The sequence below is a fragment of the Pseudorca crassidens genome, chromosome 6, assembly GCF_039906515.1.
Source record: "Pseudorca crassidens isolate mPseCra1 chromosome 6, mPseCra1.hap1, whole genome shotgun sequence".
In the NCBI taxonomy this organism is placed as follows: domain Eukaryota; kingdom Metazoa; phylum Chordata; class Mammalia; order Artiodactyla; family Delphinidae; genus Pseudorca; species Pseudorca crassidens.
Window position 1 is genome coordinate 62845619 of NC_090301.1, and position 18873 is coordinate 62864491.

At 41.0% G+C, this 18873-nt stretch overlaps 1 protein-coding gene across 1 annotated transcript; it reads right to left on the reverse strand.

Annotated features, from left to right (window-relative positions):
- Window positions 1-705: 705 nt before the first annotated feature.
- DHRS9 (dehydrogenase/reductase 9) lies at window positions 706-18117 on the reverse strand. Its single transcript, XM_067739883.1, has 7 exons — window positions 18052-18117; window positions 16894-17064; window positions 14682-14990; window positions 6716-7085; window positions 5252-5510; window positions 4749-4912; window positions 706-1712 (listed from the first exon to the last, which is right to left on the reverse strand). Exons 4-7 carry the CDS (start codon window positions 7026-7028, stop codon window positions 1480-1482), a joined length of 969 nt encoding a protein of 322 aa, XP_067595984.1. The 5' UTR covers window positions 7029-7085; window positions 14682-14990; window positions 16894-17064; window positions 18052-18117; the 3' UTR covers window positions 706-1479.
- Between the last annotated feature and the right edge of the window lie 756 nt (window positions 18118-18873).

The following is an 18873-nucleotide window of genomic DNA, read 5'->3' on the forward strand; positions in this document are numbered from 1 at the left end:
AGAATTTTTCTGTCTGATTCTTGCTGTGATTTTCTTTATTTTCATGCAAAAAGGATGAGAGTATCTACTCTCAAAATAATGAAATATATGTTCAGGTGGACCTGGCACCATTGGAAATTTGATTTTGCAAAGTCATCAGTATGTTGCAAATGTGAAAGGAGGAAACTACCTCATAGGCAGATGTTTCCTGAAAGGTGAGTGTAAATGAATTGAATTACTGATATCTTCTAAGTGACATGGTTTCAAGCAGCAGACATTAAATAGTTTCTTCACTGTAAGTTCAGTGTGTGTGTGCGCGTACACACAAATATGCACACTAGATAATTTCTCCCGCTGTTTCATCCTACATTAATCTGCAACAAATGTTAAATTTTGACAATTCGGGCTTTTCATGTAGATATTCAGCCAAACTCTGTGAGTGATACTGGGCTGGGCACTGGGGTTTGGGCAAGCATCTGTTTAGGTAGCTGTTTCTTTTGGATGGGGGGGTGGGTCCAGAGTCAACCCAATTTAGAACCACGATATGAGCCAGGAGCAGACCTGCTCTCACTGTAACTGTAGGTGAAAGAGAGTCTTTGAATTTAGCTCTGTATTTTCATGCAGCTTCAGAGACCCCTTCAAATATTGAATTTCCAACCATCTCAGATGTAATTGTATCAGATAGTCTATGTCTTGTTATATTTACAATAAACCAGAATAGACACACATGCTCTACATTTTTATTCTTTTGGAATGACTGGTTCCTCTGTTGTTACCATCTTTCCACAGAGAGCTGTATGGGCATCAATGTTCACAGTGGCCTTGAAGAAGCTGTCCGTCCTCTGTAGTTCCCTCTAGGATAGGCAGGCTTGTCTTGGAATCTCCCTACCTCTACTTTTACACTTGTTTCTTGTTTTCAGTCCTCCTGTTCCTTTTCTCCTTTTCCTTCCCTCCTACTTGTAGTCTTACCTAGTACTTTTCTGCTGCCCCTTAGCTTATACCAGTTCCATAATGCTTCATTACCCTTCCTTTTCTTGCCTCCGTCAAGGCTCACAGAACTGAGTTCTAATCCTTATTCCTAACCTTACTCTCAACAAGATAACACACCTAATCCACTTATGGAAGTATTCTACTTATCTCTCAATGTTTTGATAAGGGACAAATATTTAACATTCAGGAATTACTTTTAAGTGCTGTGGACTAGAAGCATGGGGCAGGCAAGGCGTGGAGATCATTTTGGATGGGAAAGCCTTCCCATTTTCCTTACATCATACCAAGCAGGCAAAGCCTAAATGTCGGGCAGGTGTCATACCTGCCCATCTTTTCAAATAAAGTTTGAAAAGGGACCCTGGGACATCATCAGTGATGGTGGGATCTCTTCTTTTACCAACAGAAGCATCATCTAAATGAGTCCAGGTTGGATTAGTTAAAGAATGAGATGGAGAAGGAGATGTGTCCTTGGAATCAGCCAATCTCATAGCCTGGGGCAGGCGTTTGTGGTCAGCTGAGTCCCACTGCCTTGGGATTAGCCAGCTTTACTTTCTGTTTCAACAATAAAAAGTCTTGCAAAACTGCTGGCATGTGAGACAGAGGAATCCAGAAAGTTTTGGCATCTTTTCCAGCAGCATAATGGGTTTTAGGGAAGAGACTTGTGAGAGCGTGGTCCATGCATTCCACCACCAGGGAGAGGTCCATGTTCACAAGGGATGTAGAGCCTTTCAGTTTGTCTAGACCTGTAAAAAGAGACAAAAGTACATTTGCTCTGTGGAAGAAGAGGAATAGGGGAGTGTGAGCCTAGGTTGCAAAGGAGAGGATGCAGTGAGGGAATTTATTTTGAATTTGCCATTATAACTGGGTCCCCTTGTGATGGGTTTCTATCTGTTCCTCAGAAAAGGATGCAACAGTGATTTCTTTAGACCACTGGCTCTCAAACTTGAGTGAGAAGCAGAATCTCCTAGAGGGCTTGTTAAAAGCCAGGTCCCACCTCTAGTTTCTGACTCAGTGAGTGTGAAGTGGAGCCCAAGAATTTGCACTTCTATCAAGTTTCCAGCTGATGCTGATGGTGCTGGTCCACGGACCAAACTTTGAGAAGTGCTACTTTAAACCAATGTAGGAAAGATACTTCACAAAGTCTCGGAGGCTCCTGAACCCAGGAAGTTAGTAGTTTGATTCCGTATTTGTTTTACAGGAGTACTAAGTTTATAGGAAATGTGAGTGTTCACAAGTGCTTGCGCCTGTGTGTGCATACACTCATATAACGTGTGCCTCTATAAGTCAGTGAATAAAGAGAGAATTATCTCCCAAAGTCCTGACTTAGGAAGCTAAAGGTATCCTGCTTCTCAGGTAAATGAAGTGTTTGAGTAACGAGCTAAGATACTTTTTTAAAAAAATAAATTTATTTATTTATTTTTGGCTACATTGGGTCTTCGTTGCTGTGCACGGGCTTTCTCTATTTGTGGCAAGCGGGGGCTACTCTTTGTTGTGGTGCACGTGCTCTCATTGCGGTGGCTTCTCTTATTGTGGAGCATAGGCTCTAGGGGCGTGAGCTAGAGCAGCACGCGGACTCAGTAGCTGTGGCACACGGGCTCAGTAGTTGTGGCTTGCGGCTCTAGAGCGCAGCCTCAGTAGTTATGGCACACGGGCTTAGTTGCTCCGCGGCATGTGGGATCTTCCCAGACCAGGGCTCAAACCCATGTCCCCTGCACTGGCAGGCAGATTCTTAACCACTGCGCCACCAGGGAAGTCCCGAGCTAAGATACCTTTAAAGAGGCAGGTATTTTATCAAGGGAGTGGTGATGGCTTGGAGAATTCCTCCTAAGCTCTTAAAACATACCTTGCGTTGTGTCTTCTCAAGGGAAAATCTATTGTGTTAAATCTTTCTTTCTACTTCAGGGCCAGTAGCCAAAAGTTGTTCAAAGAGTCTAATTGAGGCTAGCTCGTAAGTCTTAGTCAATTTTAAACTCCTACTACTCCACCTTGCGCAATGAAGCAAGGTGAGCTTAAATTTGTGGTCTACTTTGGAACTGAGTCTGGCTGATCTTGAGGTCCTGGCTCAGAAAACTCTAATGAGCACCCAGGACAAAATAGGGCTCTAAGCCTTTGGGAATTCTGAGAAAGGACACCTGACCCAGGGGCCAAGTCAAAAATAATTTTGAGATGGAAGTTGATGATATATTCACAGGCACTTAGAAAGTATCAACGTCAACATCAAACAGGGAAAGCTCTTTTCAATGAGGGATTTTGTTTCCGAACTTACTTAGAACCTTCAGAGGCGGTACGTGAGTGAGAAACAGAGTTTAATGGCAGTGGTTGTAACCCTACACATAGTGACATATCAGCACTGGGAGGTTTGTCAAACCAGATGTTCTAGTTGACGTGTGTGTGTGTGTGTGTGTGTGTGTGTGTGTGTGTGTGTGTGTGTGTGTGTGTGTGTGTGTGTGTTGAGGTGGCTGGGGAACTCAGTCTACAAACTTCCCCAGGCGGATCTGACTAGGCTCTTGGCTCCACCTTGAAAACTCCTGACCTTGAACCTTGCCACAGTTGGCTGTCTTACCAAGCCTGCTGATGAAGAGGTAAGGTCACAGCTGGGGTTAGAGTGACACAAAATTAGGCGGGGCCCTGTTTGGCTCAAAGCAGGAGCTTAGTAAGTGTTCGAGGAATGGCAAATAAACTAACAGGGCCATGACGTTTGACGTGGAGGTGGGTCCCTCATACAGGAAGTTCCAGCAGTTCCTCAATGCCTCTTCGCTGTTGCAGTGCATGGCCCGAGAATAGATGGCGAAGTCAGGCTGTCTGGGTTTAGATCTAGCTCTTCCACTTACTAGCTGTGCCACTTTGGGCAAGTTAAATCCCTGTGTCTCTGTTTCTATAAAATTCAGAGGGTTTGTTTGGGCATTTTAAACGAAAGAGTTTGTGTAAAGCACTTAGAATGGTGACAAGTACATAGTAAATGTTCACTGTGTGTTAGTCATTGTTATCCAATCTTTATGATTATTCCTCTATCCCTGACTCAGTCTGACTTACGTTACTTTTCCTTCCATCTCCATCTCCCATGCATTCCTGCTCCAGAAGACTTCCACCCAAATAATTTCTTCCTGTTTAGGCTTATTCAAACCTGACCTTTCATATAAAGGCTTCTTAACCAGCAGTACTTTTTATCCTGTGCTGAATTTCTTGGTAATTAGACAGCATACTATCTAGCACCCCTTCTGGGCTGTTAGGTTGTGTCTCAGAAGTAAAGGATCAAGTTTCTTGCATGTCGTACAGTCTCATCTGCTTACATTTTGTTGTCAACTAGCTTGTAAGCTAGTTAAGGGTCAAAGTCTGAGTCTTTATATTTTGTAACCTCCATAAATCCTTGAACAATGTTGAATGAGTGGTCGGTGATTACCAAAAAGAGGAGGTTTGGGTAGAGGTGATGACCGTGGGCTCCAGTTCAGGCACGGCCTAGGGGAGTTGTATAAGCTTGGGTAGGACATTTCCCCTTTCCAAGCCTCTGCTCACTACTATAGTTCTTTTGAGGAATAAATGATATAATTTATAAGGCACTTAGTATAGAACTTGGCACTTAGTAAATGCTCAGTAAGTGTTTATAAACACTTGGAGGAGCAAGAGATGACACTGGAATTAATAAGGATCCCTGATCCATATTTGAGATCTCTATTGGTGTATTACCATGAGAACCTTATTTTTTCAATTATGTTTGAGTCTCCTTCAAGCTGTCTAGGACAATGAATACCAGAGAACCCTGGGTCCACCCAGAAACTCACTTTTTTCGATGTAGCCTTCTCCGTATTGTTGTTTGATGTCTGGAGGCAGATGCTTCCAAATGGTGAGTTTTCTTTCGGTGGTCTTTACTGGATCTGACAGTTCCGTTTTGAACAATCCTGGTTCAATGCATGCGACGTGCACATCAAAAGCTTTCATGTCCCGCCTGTGAAAAGAGCCCATAGAAGATGTTTAATCCAGGCTTACTTGGAGAATGTTTGCTTATGAATCTTTTCATGGAATCATGGAATGGGGTGCATGGGAAAGAGCATGTTGTTCTACCCTCTCAGTTTGCAGATGAGGAAACTGAAGTTCAGGGTGGTGACGTGAGGGCTGGTTTAGTGGCAGAACAGGGAAGGGATCTGGGTAGACCCATCCCCAGTGCAGTGTTCCCCCAAAAGATAGTGTCTCATTAAGTTGACAAGCATATAGTGTCTGGTACATAAATAAATGTTCAGTGAATGTTAGCACCTATTATTTTCTAATATGCCCATCTTTGCTTTACCTTAAGCTGTCATTGAAGGCTTCTACTGCATACTTGGATGGAGCGTAACCCCCTCCGCTGAATGCAAGCCGACCCCCAATGCTGGAGACGTTGATAACCCTCCCTCGAGCTTTCTTGACCAAGGGGAGCATATTTAACGTGACACTGATGAGTCCAAACAGGTTCACTTCAATAGGTTCTCTGTAGTCCTCCACTGTCAGCCAGTCGGTGGGCGCCATCACGCCAAGAACACCAGCATTGTTGATCAGACCCCAGAGACCTAGAACAGAGAGGAAGGGAAGGAGGAGTGGTAGAAGGTGGCATTATATGGGCATCCTTGATGGAAATACAGCCCCTTGCTTTACCTGATGGTGCCATTTCCTGCTCCTAGTCATACTCCTTCCTGCTTTGAAATGCTTTACTGTCTTGGGAAGTGAGAGCACAGAGAGTGGGAGGCTAAACTGAAATGGCTGAAGTTCTGTGACTGGAAGCCAATCTCACAGTTCTTCTGTTTCTGCTTCTGAATGTCAAATACTGATACTGTCTGAGTGAGACTTTTTGCTTTTTAATCTCAGATGTGAGTAAATTGGTCGATTTTTCCTACCGTGCTAGATGGCAAAGCCAGAGAATATCTATAAACAGTTCTTTATAGACAAAGAACAACATTGATCTATTTCCCAGTTATTTTTGGTAAAAATCCAGTCATTCACTTGGCTTATTTTATGGTAGGGAGCATTTAATATTGTTAAAGGTGTTTGGAATTCAAGCATTAAAAAATAACTGGAGCCTCATCAAACCATTGTTTTTGAAAGTTTCAGAGTCTCAACTATATGATGAAGATGTGATAGAGAAAAATCACATACATTTGTTTTTTCCTTTGTGGACTCAAATATCTTCATTCATGAGAATATTTCAAACTTGATCCAAGCCAATAAAAGTATTCTAGTTCAGAATGCTGCCATCTTTGCAGAATCTAAGGCAGAATGAGGTCCAGTGACTCACTACTCTATCACGACTATCTAAGACACCTTTGCTCAGATCCTCAGACCATTTTCTTCCTTTCCCAGTGAAAATGTGTGAGCTCTGGAACCATTTTGTAGTGAGAACTGGGTCCCAATCCAGCTGACAATTTGGAGATTGCCCCCACGATCTCCTGTGGCTTTTAGCCCCAAGTTCTTTGCTGTGCAGGGGGCTAGAGTAACAGTTCACAGGAAAAGACCAGGAAAAGTTAATACCTCTATCTCAGTTCTAAATTCACCCACTGGGACTTAGGATAACGTGGCCTGTGTCTCTCATGCATGTAGAGAGCTTGCAACTTAGAACTACTCAGAGGGTTATTCTAAAATTTCTCCAATCTTCTCCAGTACACAGCTGGTATTTAGGAAACATTTTTTTGGAGGAACTATTTAAAATCAGAACGCATTTTATTTAGCTTTGGTAACTTCTCAACACCCCTTTCATTCTTCCCATCCCCACATCACTCACCTTTTTCCCCTGCTTGGTTTTTCACCCACTGGGCAGTCCTCTTGACACTTTCTGGGTCAGTTACATCCAGAAGCACCGTTTGGAGCCTTTCTGAGGTTTCTTCCTTCAAAGCTGTTGATCCTGATTTAGTCAGACAGGCAGCAATTACATGAAATCCTTTTTTATCAAAAGTTCTGGCTGCCAAGTTTCCAAAGCCAGTGTCACACCCGGTGATGAAAATGTACTTATCAGTGATGTCTGTGATCTTTAGCTGTCCTTTATAATGCCATAGAAAACCACAAAGGATCAGGAGGGCTAACACCCAAAAGAGCATTTCCCCCCGTGTATGACAGAGACACTTCTTTCTTGAACAGTAAAAGAAGATGGCGTCCTGAGTGTTCAAAATTAGAAAGAAAACTCAAATTAGAACCATTAAGGCATTATAACCCGGGAGTGATGAACTTAAGATATCTTAATGCATTTGAGTGGATAAATAGATAGTTAAAAATACAATAACTCTTATTTGGTTGAGAAGATGGCCATTTAAGTGCTAAAACACTCCTCTAAAGTAATGCAAAAACTAGCCAAGTAGTAGAAAAAGTAATGGCAAAGTTGACACAGGTCATTGGATTGATAAGACATTTATTTCCTGCATATATATGCAAATATGTCTTTCCTTAATAAGGAATACAAGCATACATACAGATAGAATGGTACACACACACACTCATGTGCACACATACACACACTTTTATTTCTATTGCTTTATAAGGAACATATTGTTTCAGATAAAAAATAGTGTAATATATCTTCACTTATCATGGAAAATTTGGGCTCTGCTTTCATCTTTTTTTCCTGCCAAAAGATCTATAGCTAAAGAAAGAAAAAAAGAGTAAAAGAATTACTAACTGATAAACATAAGTCAGAGGTAAATGGTAGGTTTGTGCAAACTAGTTGATTCTTGTGATATAGCTGTGACTATTTCTAAAGCAGTCAGGTTTTTAGACTATCGTGGCGTAAAAATTTGGTATAGTTTCTCCAAATCTTCCCTCTGTAGGAGTTATTCATTGTTGCAAATCATGTCCATGTAGCAGGATTTCCCCTTCTCAAATATATAAATACATTAAAAATATATAATTTTGAGGGGTGGGGTGGTGTAACCAACTCTTGCAAAATTTCATATTTAGACATTTTGAGGAAATTTCATGTTTATACATTCAATTAGTATAGTGTTTTGTTCAAGTCCTGGTCTTGATAAATAATTGTCAAATAATGAAATGTTGACTATATTCCCTGAATAGATTCTGTAGCCTTTATTGCAATCCGAACTCCCAAGGGAATTTTGTGAAAAATGCAAATATTCATGGGGTTTAACGTGCCCTAGAGCAGAGTGTGGAAATTTTCTGTGTCGTTGTGTTTGGCCGATGGCAGGCATAAGGTGAGCAATAGTAAAACAATGGCTTACATTTATGAAGCATTCTGCACTGTATTTACATATAGGTCTCATTTGATCCTCTTAACAGCTTTCTCAGTTAGAGAGGGCACATTACCTGCCTCATTTTATAGGAGAATTAATATGCCAGTTAATAAGTATAAAACGAATGATGGAATTAGCAAATCATCATTTGGCAACTGACATAGTGACAATTGTTCCAGGCAATTTTAAACTAGTGGGTGAAATTCTGACGAGAAACAATAACCATAGAATCTCAAAGAATCTCTGCGTAAGATTTGTACTAATTAAAAAGAGAGCAATAGTAATTTCACAGTGGAGAAACCTGACAGATACCACTTTAACCAAGTGATAGAAATGAACACTACTAGTTATGGGACAAACCAACATCATGTCCCTCCTGGTATAGCCACTGAGAAGGACACAGCAGCACTTCTGTGCATAACTGAAAGCTAATCATGCATAAGGCACATCTTTCAATTCCACACAATGTATGGCCTGTACTCTTCAAAAAAGTCAAAGGCATGAATGAAGGAAAAGAAGGACTGAAGACTGTTCCTGATTAATGGAGACTAAATAGGAGTGACAACCCCATGCAACTTGTGATCGTGCACCAGAAAATCATTTTTGTCTTTTGTCAAAAAGAACATTTTTAGGTTGACAAGTGAAATTTGAGTAAGCTCTGATAAATAATACTGCATGAATATCAATTTCTCAATTTTGATAATTTACTATGATTATATAGAAAATGTCCTGCTTTTTAGGAAATACGCACAGAAGTATTTAAAGATTAAGTAGCACCATGTCTTCAACTTACTCTCAAACAGTTTAGGAAATAATAAGAATATGTATATAAACAAATATACTAAGAACACATTTGTTCTCTAAGGAGAGAATAAGAGTGTAAATGTGGTACAATGTCAATATCTGGGGATTCTGGGTTGTACTATTCTTTCAACTTTTCCATAAGTTTGAAATTAATTCAAAACAAAAAAGTTAAAAATTTGGCAAAGGAAAAGAAAACTTTTTTTTTTTTTCCTGAGAAAAGCGTTCGACTGCTTTGAGTTCCATGCACAGAATAGGTAAGAACTATTTCATACCCAGGACTTCAGAACCTAGTGACCTTGGACACTGAGTTTTCTGCCTTCTACTCTTTGGCAAGTTCACCTTCATAACCACTGGAGAAAAACAAAAACTCAAACCAAAGCAGTCAGACTCCCTCTTCTCTCCTCATCTTCTCTACACCCCATTCAACCTCCTCCTTCCCTAGCCAAACCAATTTTTCCTTGATAACAAGCGAACAGAGAGTAGGTTTTAGTTGTTAGGGATGGGCTCACGTTCAAATGTGTTGTCCTCACTAGTTACCCCTCTGGGCTGAGGGTCATTTCAGATGCTGGTGTCTCAGCCTGCAGCCCGAATTTGAGGACAGCAGACCTTGACCTAGAGTTTTGCAAAGCCTGTCCTTTCCCCAAAGATTATCATCCCAAAATACTGGTCTTCTTCAGTTCCTAAGGTTCACATTCCTCTAGGTCATTGGACCAAGTCAGCCACAAATCAACACATACCTTTGTCCTCTAATAGTATTTTAGCCAAGATGCCACCTCTGAGTAACAACCCTGGGTCGGTCAGAGTCATTGGGAACATGACCTGTACACAGAAGCTGATTGATGGCTGATTGGTTCATTGACCACCGAGAAGTAAATGAGTAACAGCAACTAATAGGTCTGCTTCAACCTTAGTCTGCCAGGTGTGGTCACCTCCACATAGTTCTCTGGTGACAGCAGTTCAGTGACTCAGGACACTGACTTTAGTTGCTTGGGTTGTTTGCTTATCCGTTGTGTTTTCCAATTTATCTCACACAAACTGCTTGGTAGGGGTACAAATCCCTTGGCAAGAAGCGCCTAGGTCTGCGATAGTCCTTCTAGCACTCAGGGGCTGTGAGCCCCTTGACTCGTCAAGGACAAGAACCAAGTAAGGGAAAGCAGATCTGCAGCCCCTACAGTGCAGTGCAAAAGGATGGGTGCAATTCTGAATATAAGTCCTTTGAACTGGTCATGGAAATTTTTCTTAAGCCAAGATAAAATTTGGAAAAGCAAGGACCAAGGTCTCTCTCTCTCACACACACACACACACACACACACACACACCAATTAGAGCAGGGCTTAGGAGCCCAGGCCTTGGAATCAGGCCGGTAAAGTTTCAGTCTCAGTTCCTCTACCATCAGAAGGCCTTTGGGTAAATTACTTTTATTGTCTTCACCTCCATTTTTCTATCTGTAATATGGAGATAATAACTTCTACCTTGAAGAGTACTTGGTGAAATAAAGTGACTAGGCGTGCTACACAGGAAGAACCTTGTCGTATGGCAGGATCAACCACTTTCACTTTGGGAGGGGGCTGCTCTATGCATTGCCCATATTTTGGATTGGGTTCTCAACCTCAGTACTTCTGCAATTTGGGGTCAGATAATTCTTTGTTATGGGGTTTGTCCTGTGTATTACAGGGTGTTTAGCAGCACCCCTGGCCTCTATCGTCTAGATGCCAGTAGACCCCCTCCCCAGTTGTGACAACCAAAAAACCAAAAGTGTCTCCAGACATTGCCAGATGGCCCCTGGGGATAAAAGCACTCCCATTTGAGAACCACTGGTCTAGCACTGCCTTGTCTTGGGGGCCCAGAACTGTACAGCCTCAGAACTACTTTTCTGGAAACTCAGTTGTTGGTTCCTCAGTAGTGCCACATTGATAAGAGTTCGTATTTTTTTATGGTCTTACCAGAAAAGTTTTGTTATTTATAAATATTATTCATACCCTGCTGCTGTAAGCATCGATTTCTATGTTTATAAAAAAATAATTGCCTTTTTGTCATCAGGAGGATAGGAGGCAGTGAACAAAGCCAAATTTGTGTGTGATACAATTTGTGAATTTAGAAATTACCAAATGAGCACTCACAGCTTTTATGAGGCCTAAATTGTGGCTGAGCCCTTTGAGTTTAGACCTCTCTGGACTCCTCTGGGTCACCTTTCAGATGGGTGGCCTGCTGACTACAGAATTCAGAGGATGCTCCTAGAAAGCCATGGTCCTTGGGATTCCCAGTTGACCAAGTCAGGTAGAAATGATAATAACTCTATGATTTATTGAGTATTACCACATTCTAGGTGCTCTGCTAGGATCTAGAAATATCTTTCTCATTCAAACCTTACAGTAAAATGATCTGTATTTTATAGATGAGGAAACAAATTCAGAAATGCATGTTAATTGGCTCAAGATAGAATTGTGCTGCTCTGGGGACTGCTAGGCAGGCCACTCCATCCCAGCATCCATGCTTTAATCCTCTGCTCCACTGCTACCTGGATTCCCATGCCACTCTGGGCTATGTGTACACTTCTCTACACCACCTGTGCATTGTGGGATAGTTGGTATTAAGTAAATAAATGTGGAAGGAAAGAAGGAGGAGAGGGAGAGAAGGAAGTTTCCACTTGAACACCAGGGTTCTAGTGATAATTGGATTCATCTTTGAGCCCTCTAGATCATCAGGGCATCATCAACATCATTATTATCGTCATCTAGTCACACTTCCAATTTAGATAACTTTAAACATTTTTGAAAAGTGTTCAAATAAAATTTTATCTCATTAAATTGTCAGAATACTTCTGTGAGCTAAGTAGGGTAGATGTCATACATAAGGTCGTTTGCCAGGAGCGGCTAGATCTAAAATTTTGATCTCAATTCCTAAACTGTGTAAAAAGAAAAGTAGAAATAGAAAGAGATGAACACATTATCAGTCAATAGGAAAAATGAAAATACATGATCAGAATTCTCCACCATGCCACAAAGCCTCAAAAGGAACCAAGAAAGGAGAACTAATTTTCTCTTTCATCTGCACGTGAAGGGCTGAAGAGTAACTGCTTGGCTGCTGCTATAGGAAAATATTGCAACTCGATTGCTGACCTTGCCCACTTCTGCTTCTTTTAATTTTCTCTCTCTGGGTTTCTTTTCCTAGTAAAATATCTAAAATAAGATCCTTTGATATCACTTCTCTTAGTCATCTTCCTGTGCTCTTTAAAAATAAATGACACAGTCTAAAAGAAACAAAACGGAAAATAATGTCTTAACGTTTCAATGTCATTGCAAGGTATACTTTTTATAACAAATGTAGAATTCTTTCCATACAGCTTGGTTTTATTTCCACAGAACTTCACAAAAGGCTTTGTTTTAGAAAGCAATACTGAGACTAGTCAATCACACTGATGGTTAAGGGATTTGTAGAATCTTTATTTTTTTTCAATCTGTTGCAGTCATGGCCTGAGTTGAATCCACAACTAAGTTTTTATCAAAATACATCAAATAGAGAACATTTAGCAATTGTTTTCTAAAATATTTTCTTTCTGAGGTTCTCTTGCACAAGCTTTCTTAGTGTTGACAGCAGTCTGACCGGACGTGTATGTCCTTTGTACGTTTAAATATTGTAAACCTGGTTAATTGACACCAAATTCCTTTTTATTTTTACCTTTTCATTGAGTCAAGAAATTCTGTCACTATTTAACCTAACTGCCCTTTCTGAGATTTCTGTGGCACTTTTCTTTAAGAAAAATGACACTTGCACCTAATGACACAAACTAATTCGTATGACTAGTGAATGATGTTCCTGTGAAAAAAATGTTCAAGTTGGGCACCTAGAAATCTAAAAAAATTTTTAAAAATGAAGCTGAGGGACCTTACCTGAAATAGCCTTACATAAGGCAACAAATGGTCCATTGAGGGTCTGATTAAAATGATAATGATTATGATGTCCCTGATAATACGGCTGAGATGGTATTTATCCTTGTAAGTTCCCTCACTCAGTGGGATGAAGAAGCTCCTCCACCAGTTATGTTCCTCTTGCATCCTGCTTCCTGCAGGAGGGAGGCAGCCCATGGTACCCAGTGTGCCCTGTGGAGTGGGACACTGAGGTATGGAGAGGAGTGTTCCTCTTTGCAGACTCATTCAGTCTCCTGGCAGAGGTGTGCCAGCCCACTCTTTTGTAGGCAAGACCTGATGAATTTATGTTTTGCATTCTTTAGTTCTAAGGAAAAAAGTATCTCTTTCTTTTGCTTTCTCTCAAAACTTTTAAATTATAATTGATAAAAACATCCATAATAATAAATAAATTAATTAATATTTCCAGTCCCTCCTAGGTTTATTATTTTGCCCATATGCTTCCTGACAGTACTGGCAGGTTAAGAATTGTTGTTAAAGCCATGGTTACCTTATTTATGTTGCTGAATAAAAGTTGCTAATTGGAAGACATTGTATATTGTATTTTATTATAGCTTAGTTACAAAGCTTCAAGGAAAGCTTAGAATACAGAGAGAACGTTATGTAGAGATGCAGAAAGCATGTTCAGATCTTCAGTATATTTCTTTTAGTCTCAGTTATCTTTGAGCAGAAGCAGAGTTTTTAAAGACAGTACCTTGAGAAAGTGACATGCCTTATAAGGGTTTTAGAACGAATTCCCATTTTCTCCATTTGATATGTATGAGATAATAATTTTTTCCTTGCATTTAAATATTGAGCTTTGTCCTAAAAATTGGACACACTTTTCGAATGTCTAAAGTACAACAAAGGTGATACAACATTTAATTTGCGTTTTATGCAGTATCTAGCCAAGGATTTTTTTTAGAGCACTTACTAAGCTAAATAAAACATAATCCTTACCCTGGAGCTAATAGTGTAGCAGGACATTTCAGAACTATTTGTACAACCCTAAATTGAATTTTAATTTAAAAGTGTGTTTTCTTTAAACTTTTTCCCCAGCTGCTAAAAATCAACCCGCTGAGAGAGAGACACCACACTACCGTTTGCGTCATAAAGCCTTTAACAAGGGCTGTCCTTGAAGCCACTAAACTGACTTTCTCCCTTTCTCATTGTATGTTGGGAGTTTCAGGTAAAATCCCAACCTGAATCGTAAAGTGGAGAGTAAATATATTATTATTGTCATCCCAGCGCCCAGCGATCAAATGTGGGTTGAGGAATTTCCCTGCTTCCTTCTGGACTAGACAACATCTTTCTCACTCAGCTAGCGTGTGTGTATATAATATTTGCCTAAATTGGCATCTGAAAATATTGGTAAAGCAGGTAGACAAACAGACCTGACCTGCAGTCGGTAGCAGATCTGTTGTTCCAATCAGAAACTCAGCTAAGATTCCCACTCTTTTTGGAGCCTCTTCCCACTCCAGTTTGCAGTTAATTATAAGATTCACAGATGGTGTCAAATAAGCACAGAGAGATGAACTAGATGTAAATGTAATTGTAACTCTAGGGTGCTAAAGAACATTCAGAGAGAAACCTGGGGAAGTTCAAGGCCAGGTCTCGAGGGATACTGAGATCATTTCTGTGGTGAGATGGACCTAGGGCCCGTTACAGCCTCCTAACATATCACTTTTTTTTTTTTTTTATAGCAACCATTGACTGCAGCATGAAAGACAACTTGATTCATTTTGTAAGACAAAACAGTTTGAAGACTGACATGAGAAATGAAGGAATAAATGACAGTTACCTTATTTAAGATGAATGGGGACACAGAAGCTGGTGTGGACTGGCTGGGCTGCTTGTAATCTGCCCGATCTGCCCGCTGTGCTGGGGAAAGAAGGGTTGTGCCACCCTGGCGTCGAAGATCCTCTTAGTGTGGAGGTGCCTGGCCTCCTGTCAGACTCAAAGTGCTTAAATGTGTGAGGAGTCCTCAGGTTCCCTCCTCGCTCTGTGAGTCACCCTCGCTGTGACTCGGGGTGATGACTAAATCTCTCTTCTGCGGTTGAAGGAAGCCAAGAAGTTGTGGGTCACGTGTTTCCAAAGGAATCAGCAGTATCTTTAGTAAATGAAAGGTAATTACTTTTAGAAGGGAATTACAAATGATCAATAACACCACTTTCACTGTGAGTACTGAAATAATTAACATGGAGACATTCTTTTGCCCAGTGCCTTGTTTTAATTATTTAATTTTTGAATTATGATTATTGTTCATGATCTCTAGTTATTTTTTTCCTCCCTGTTAACACGCCTTTGCTGATTTAGTACTCCTTCCCTCCTAAGAGTGTAGGTAGGGGAAACCAGTCTCTGATGATTCATTTTTACCACTTTTGTTGTTGTTGTTGTTATACATTGGAGAGAGCAAGGAGATCAAAACATTTTAAGGAAATGAGAGAGTGGACTTATTTATAAGTCTTAATTTGTGTTTTAAGGTATGACAAGGAGATATTACTGAAGTGGTCTCTAGAACTGAGACCACTGGGAAGAGGAAAGGACGCCCCCTCCCTGCCCAGAGTTGGTCTGTTTTAGGGTCATCACAATGGACCTGGCATATCCTGGGATGCAACGGAAAGTACCAAGGCTGCAGGTGCTAATATATACACCAGCCCCACCCATCCCCAAGCCTGTCACCTTTACCCTAGGCACTCAAGCTGGTACAAGCGCCACTGATTGTTTAGTTTCAGTCTCTTTATATACTGATTTGTTGCTATACGTCTCAGATTTCCCAGGCTTCTGTGTCCCTTCTTTGAAAAACGCAGTTTCTTATGGTTGAGCTGAGATGAGTGGATGAATGAACATATCTGTCTAGGTAGAGTCTAGACAACTGCTATCACTCTTTAAATTACACAGGGATCTTTTTTCTCCAAAAGAACAAAAAACCAAAACTGAAATTTACTCAGGTAAAGATTTAGTGTGTCCAAAATGTCCAAATATAGTTTTTCCCCTTTGACATTTCACATGTCAGAGTAAGGCTTAAATAGAAATCTTCTTTGAGAGATAATACATTGACTTACATCCTCATGAAGACAGGTATAAATGATTACTGTCTGACCTTTCCTGCAAGCAAGTTACTGTCACTGAGAGGTGGAGAGAGCCACAGACACCTGAGTGGTCATGGGGTAGAGATGGGAAAAGGGCCAAGAAAAGGCTGTAACATCAGTAGGTTTTGCTGACTCAGCAATCGTGTTTGGTGCCCTGTTTTAAAATTTTCCCAAGTAGACTTTAAAAGAAAAATCAGATGTTTTGACTGATCTGCATGTTGAGAACCAGAATTCTTGCCGTGTGTCTGGATCCCTCAATTCCAGTGGACCCAATTTAGGAGTTCAGCTTCAGTAGCCCTGGCACCAGGGTTGGAACACTTGCTTCCTTTGCCAAATGATCCCATCTAGGTGTTCAGTTAATGAAATCATTTGTCAGCAGCGCCTTATCTGGACTGTTAACATATATGCATTCAAATTCACTTCTTAAGTGCTAAGCTTTCATTCATTTCCATTCCTTAATAAGGCAACATATGAAAGTGTTTTTTTGTTCAGAACTCTCCCTACATTAGACTTCTGGTCATCCAAGGTGATGTAAAAAATCAAGAATGAAATTGCAATTCCATTTTCTTCCTAGTTCCTTTTTAAAACAGAGATTGTATTGTGAATTTCATTCAAATGTAAATTTCGATGTTGATACCTGGGCTGTAATTATACAGGGGTAAGTCTAGATACTGCCATAGAAAAAACACTAAACATGACTCTCCTTTTTCTTGTAAGTGTGTATGTCCCCCATATTTCCCTCTGATTTCTGCCCAAAGATGCCTTCTCCACTCTTTTCCAGACACCAAAACACAAGGAGAATATCCGGATCCAACACTGTCTCCGAGGACATACATCAACTTCCTTGTCACGGCACTCTGCTGGGGTGGTCCAAGCCACAGGTATTCTTAAAATGGGAGTCAAATGGAAAAAAGCACATACCCCAGCACTGCAGGCTGTAGGGGATCCAATTCCTGGAGTATGGCTGGTGGCACTCTTGTAAGGGTTGCCAGAGAGAAAAGACTGTTTATGGAGTTTGCGTGTTGACTTCCTCCTTCCTGGCATAATAATATAGTCCTCTCTCCAAGGTCGCTCTCAGTGGAGTGCGTTTCTCTGAATAACAAATAATGAATTGGATTTATGGCTTCCTGGTAAAAACAGTACAGGCTGTCATTTCTACCTCCTTCCTTTGTCAACAGGCAGCTCTCTTATTTCCACTATAAAGGTTCCCCCGACTACACCAACAATGCCTCTGACATGCGAGGAGCTGAATTGCAAATGCTGTTCATAAATGCATAGCCAGGCTTGGTCAAAACCAGGAGCTTTGTTATGCATTTGGCATTTCCTGACTGTCCCAGCTGTAAGATGAAGCTGGGCTAATCTTTTGTTCCCCTACACTGTAAGATATTTAGGTATAATAATAAGGGACTGAGTCATGGGAACATTTGGTAGATTATTTGAAGAAAGATTCTTCTTATTTGCAGAACACACGTCATTTTAACTTACTCAAACAAGAGGTCTTGGTTTGAAAGGTGGGGTGAGGAGTATCATATTGGTTAGCATTGTCCCGTCGAGGCACATGGAGCAAGAGAAGATGGGTGAGAATGGAGGGAAAACATCAGAAACACTGGGGATTCTCAGCAACAGGGAGACTTGCGAGAAATAAGGGTGGAGGTTTAGTAAGAAAAATGTGACTCTCACAGAGGGAGGGAGGTGGTTACTCCTTCTGGTGTGACCAACACACGTAGAGCATTAAACATTTTTTTATCCCCTGGCTTAAGAATGATCCTCTTGCTAAGTTTACTGGTTTCTTCCTTTCCAAGACAACTTCCTTTTCCCAGAATCTTAACTGAGATGATAAAGAATCAAAGGAAATTATGAGCAGATGCTTGATGATATACAAGTGCCATCCAGTAGGAAAGAACTCACTGGGATCCAGGAAATGGAGAGGAGTTAAAAACAACATTTGGTAGTTAGAGATAACTGTCTTCAGACCCTGTTTTAAGGTCTTCTGAGCTGTTTGTTCTATGCCACTCTGTGTTAGGCTCATGAGATGCAAGGATAAATAAGTAGGGCCTTTCCTATTGAGGAATCACTCACCATTGGCTCATTAATTGTTGATGAAGGAAGTCCACAGAGCTTTTTCCTCTCCTTGAATGACCCCTGCCCCTTGCTGGCTCCCAACATGTGACTCTCATCTGTGACTATTTTTTGCTCCTTGAGACTGTTTTATATTGTCAGAGAAAGGGTGATCTCATCCTTGGCTGGTGGATATGTGAACCGCTACAGCCTTTTTTTGAAAGCTAACTGGAAACATCTATTAAAATAAAAAATACATATTACTTTTTGACCCAGCAATCCCACTGCTGGGAATCCATTTTATAAAAACAAAGCCAGGGGCTTCCCTGGTGGCGCAGCGATTGGGAATCTGCCTGCCGATGAGGGGGACGCGGGTTCGTGCCCCGGTCTGGGAGGATCCCATGTGCCGCGGAGCGGCTGGGCCCGTGGGCCATGGCCGCTGAGCCTGCGTGTCCGGGGCCTGTGCTTCGCAGCGGGAGAGGCCACAACAGTGGGAGGGCCGCGTACTGCAAAAAAAAAACCAAAAAAACAAAAAACAAAGCCAGTATACATGTACATATGAACCAGAGGTGGCAACAAGATCCAGGATTGCCAAAGAGCAAAGTGATTGCCACCAAAAGTGGGATGGCTGAGTAAATCATGGTAGATGTGTACATGGAATATTATTTTAAAGCCATTAAATAGAACAAATTACAGCTCTACCACTTGGCTTGGAAGGCTTTCCATGAGCTCACTTTTGTAAAGTAGACAGGGAATCTCTATGTGCACGTGTGTAAAGATATTTAAGTGAACAGGGAGAAACTATGGAGGGATATGCCCTGGGTTGTTAATATGGGTCACTTG

What these genes read in the sequence shown, in the direction of transcription:
- DHRS9 (XM_067739883.1), bottom strand. Translation starts at nt 7,028, where the DNA reads ATGCTCTTTTGGGTGTTAGCCCTCCTGATCCTTTGTGGTTTTCTATGG. An exon ending in AAACCAAGCAGGGGAAAAAG is followed by an intron (nt 5,511 to 6,715) that starts GTGAGTGATGTG and finishes TCTCTGTTCTAG; the next exon opens with GTCTCTGGGGTCTGATCAAC. An exon ending in AGAAGGCTACATCGAAAAAA is followed by an intron (nt 1,713 to 4,748) that starts GTGAGTTTCTGG and finishes CTCTTTTTACAG; the next exon opens with GTCTAGACAAACTGAAAGGC.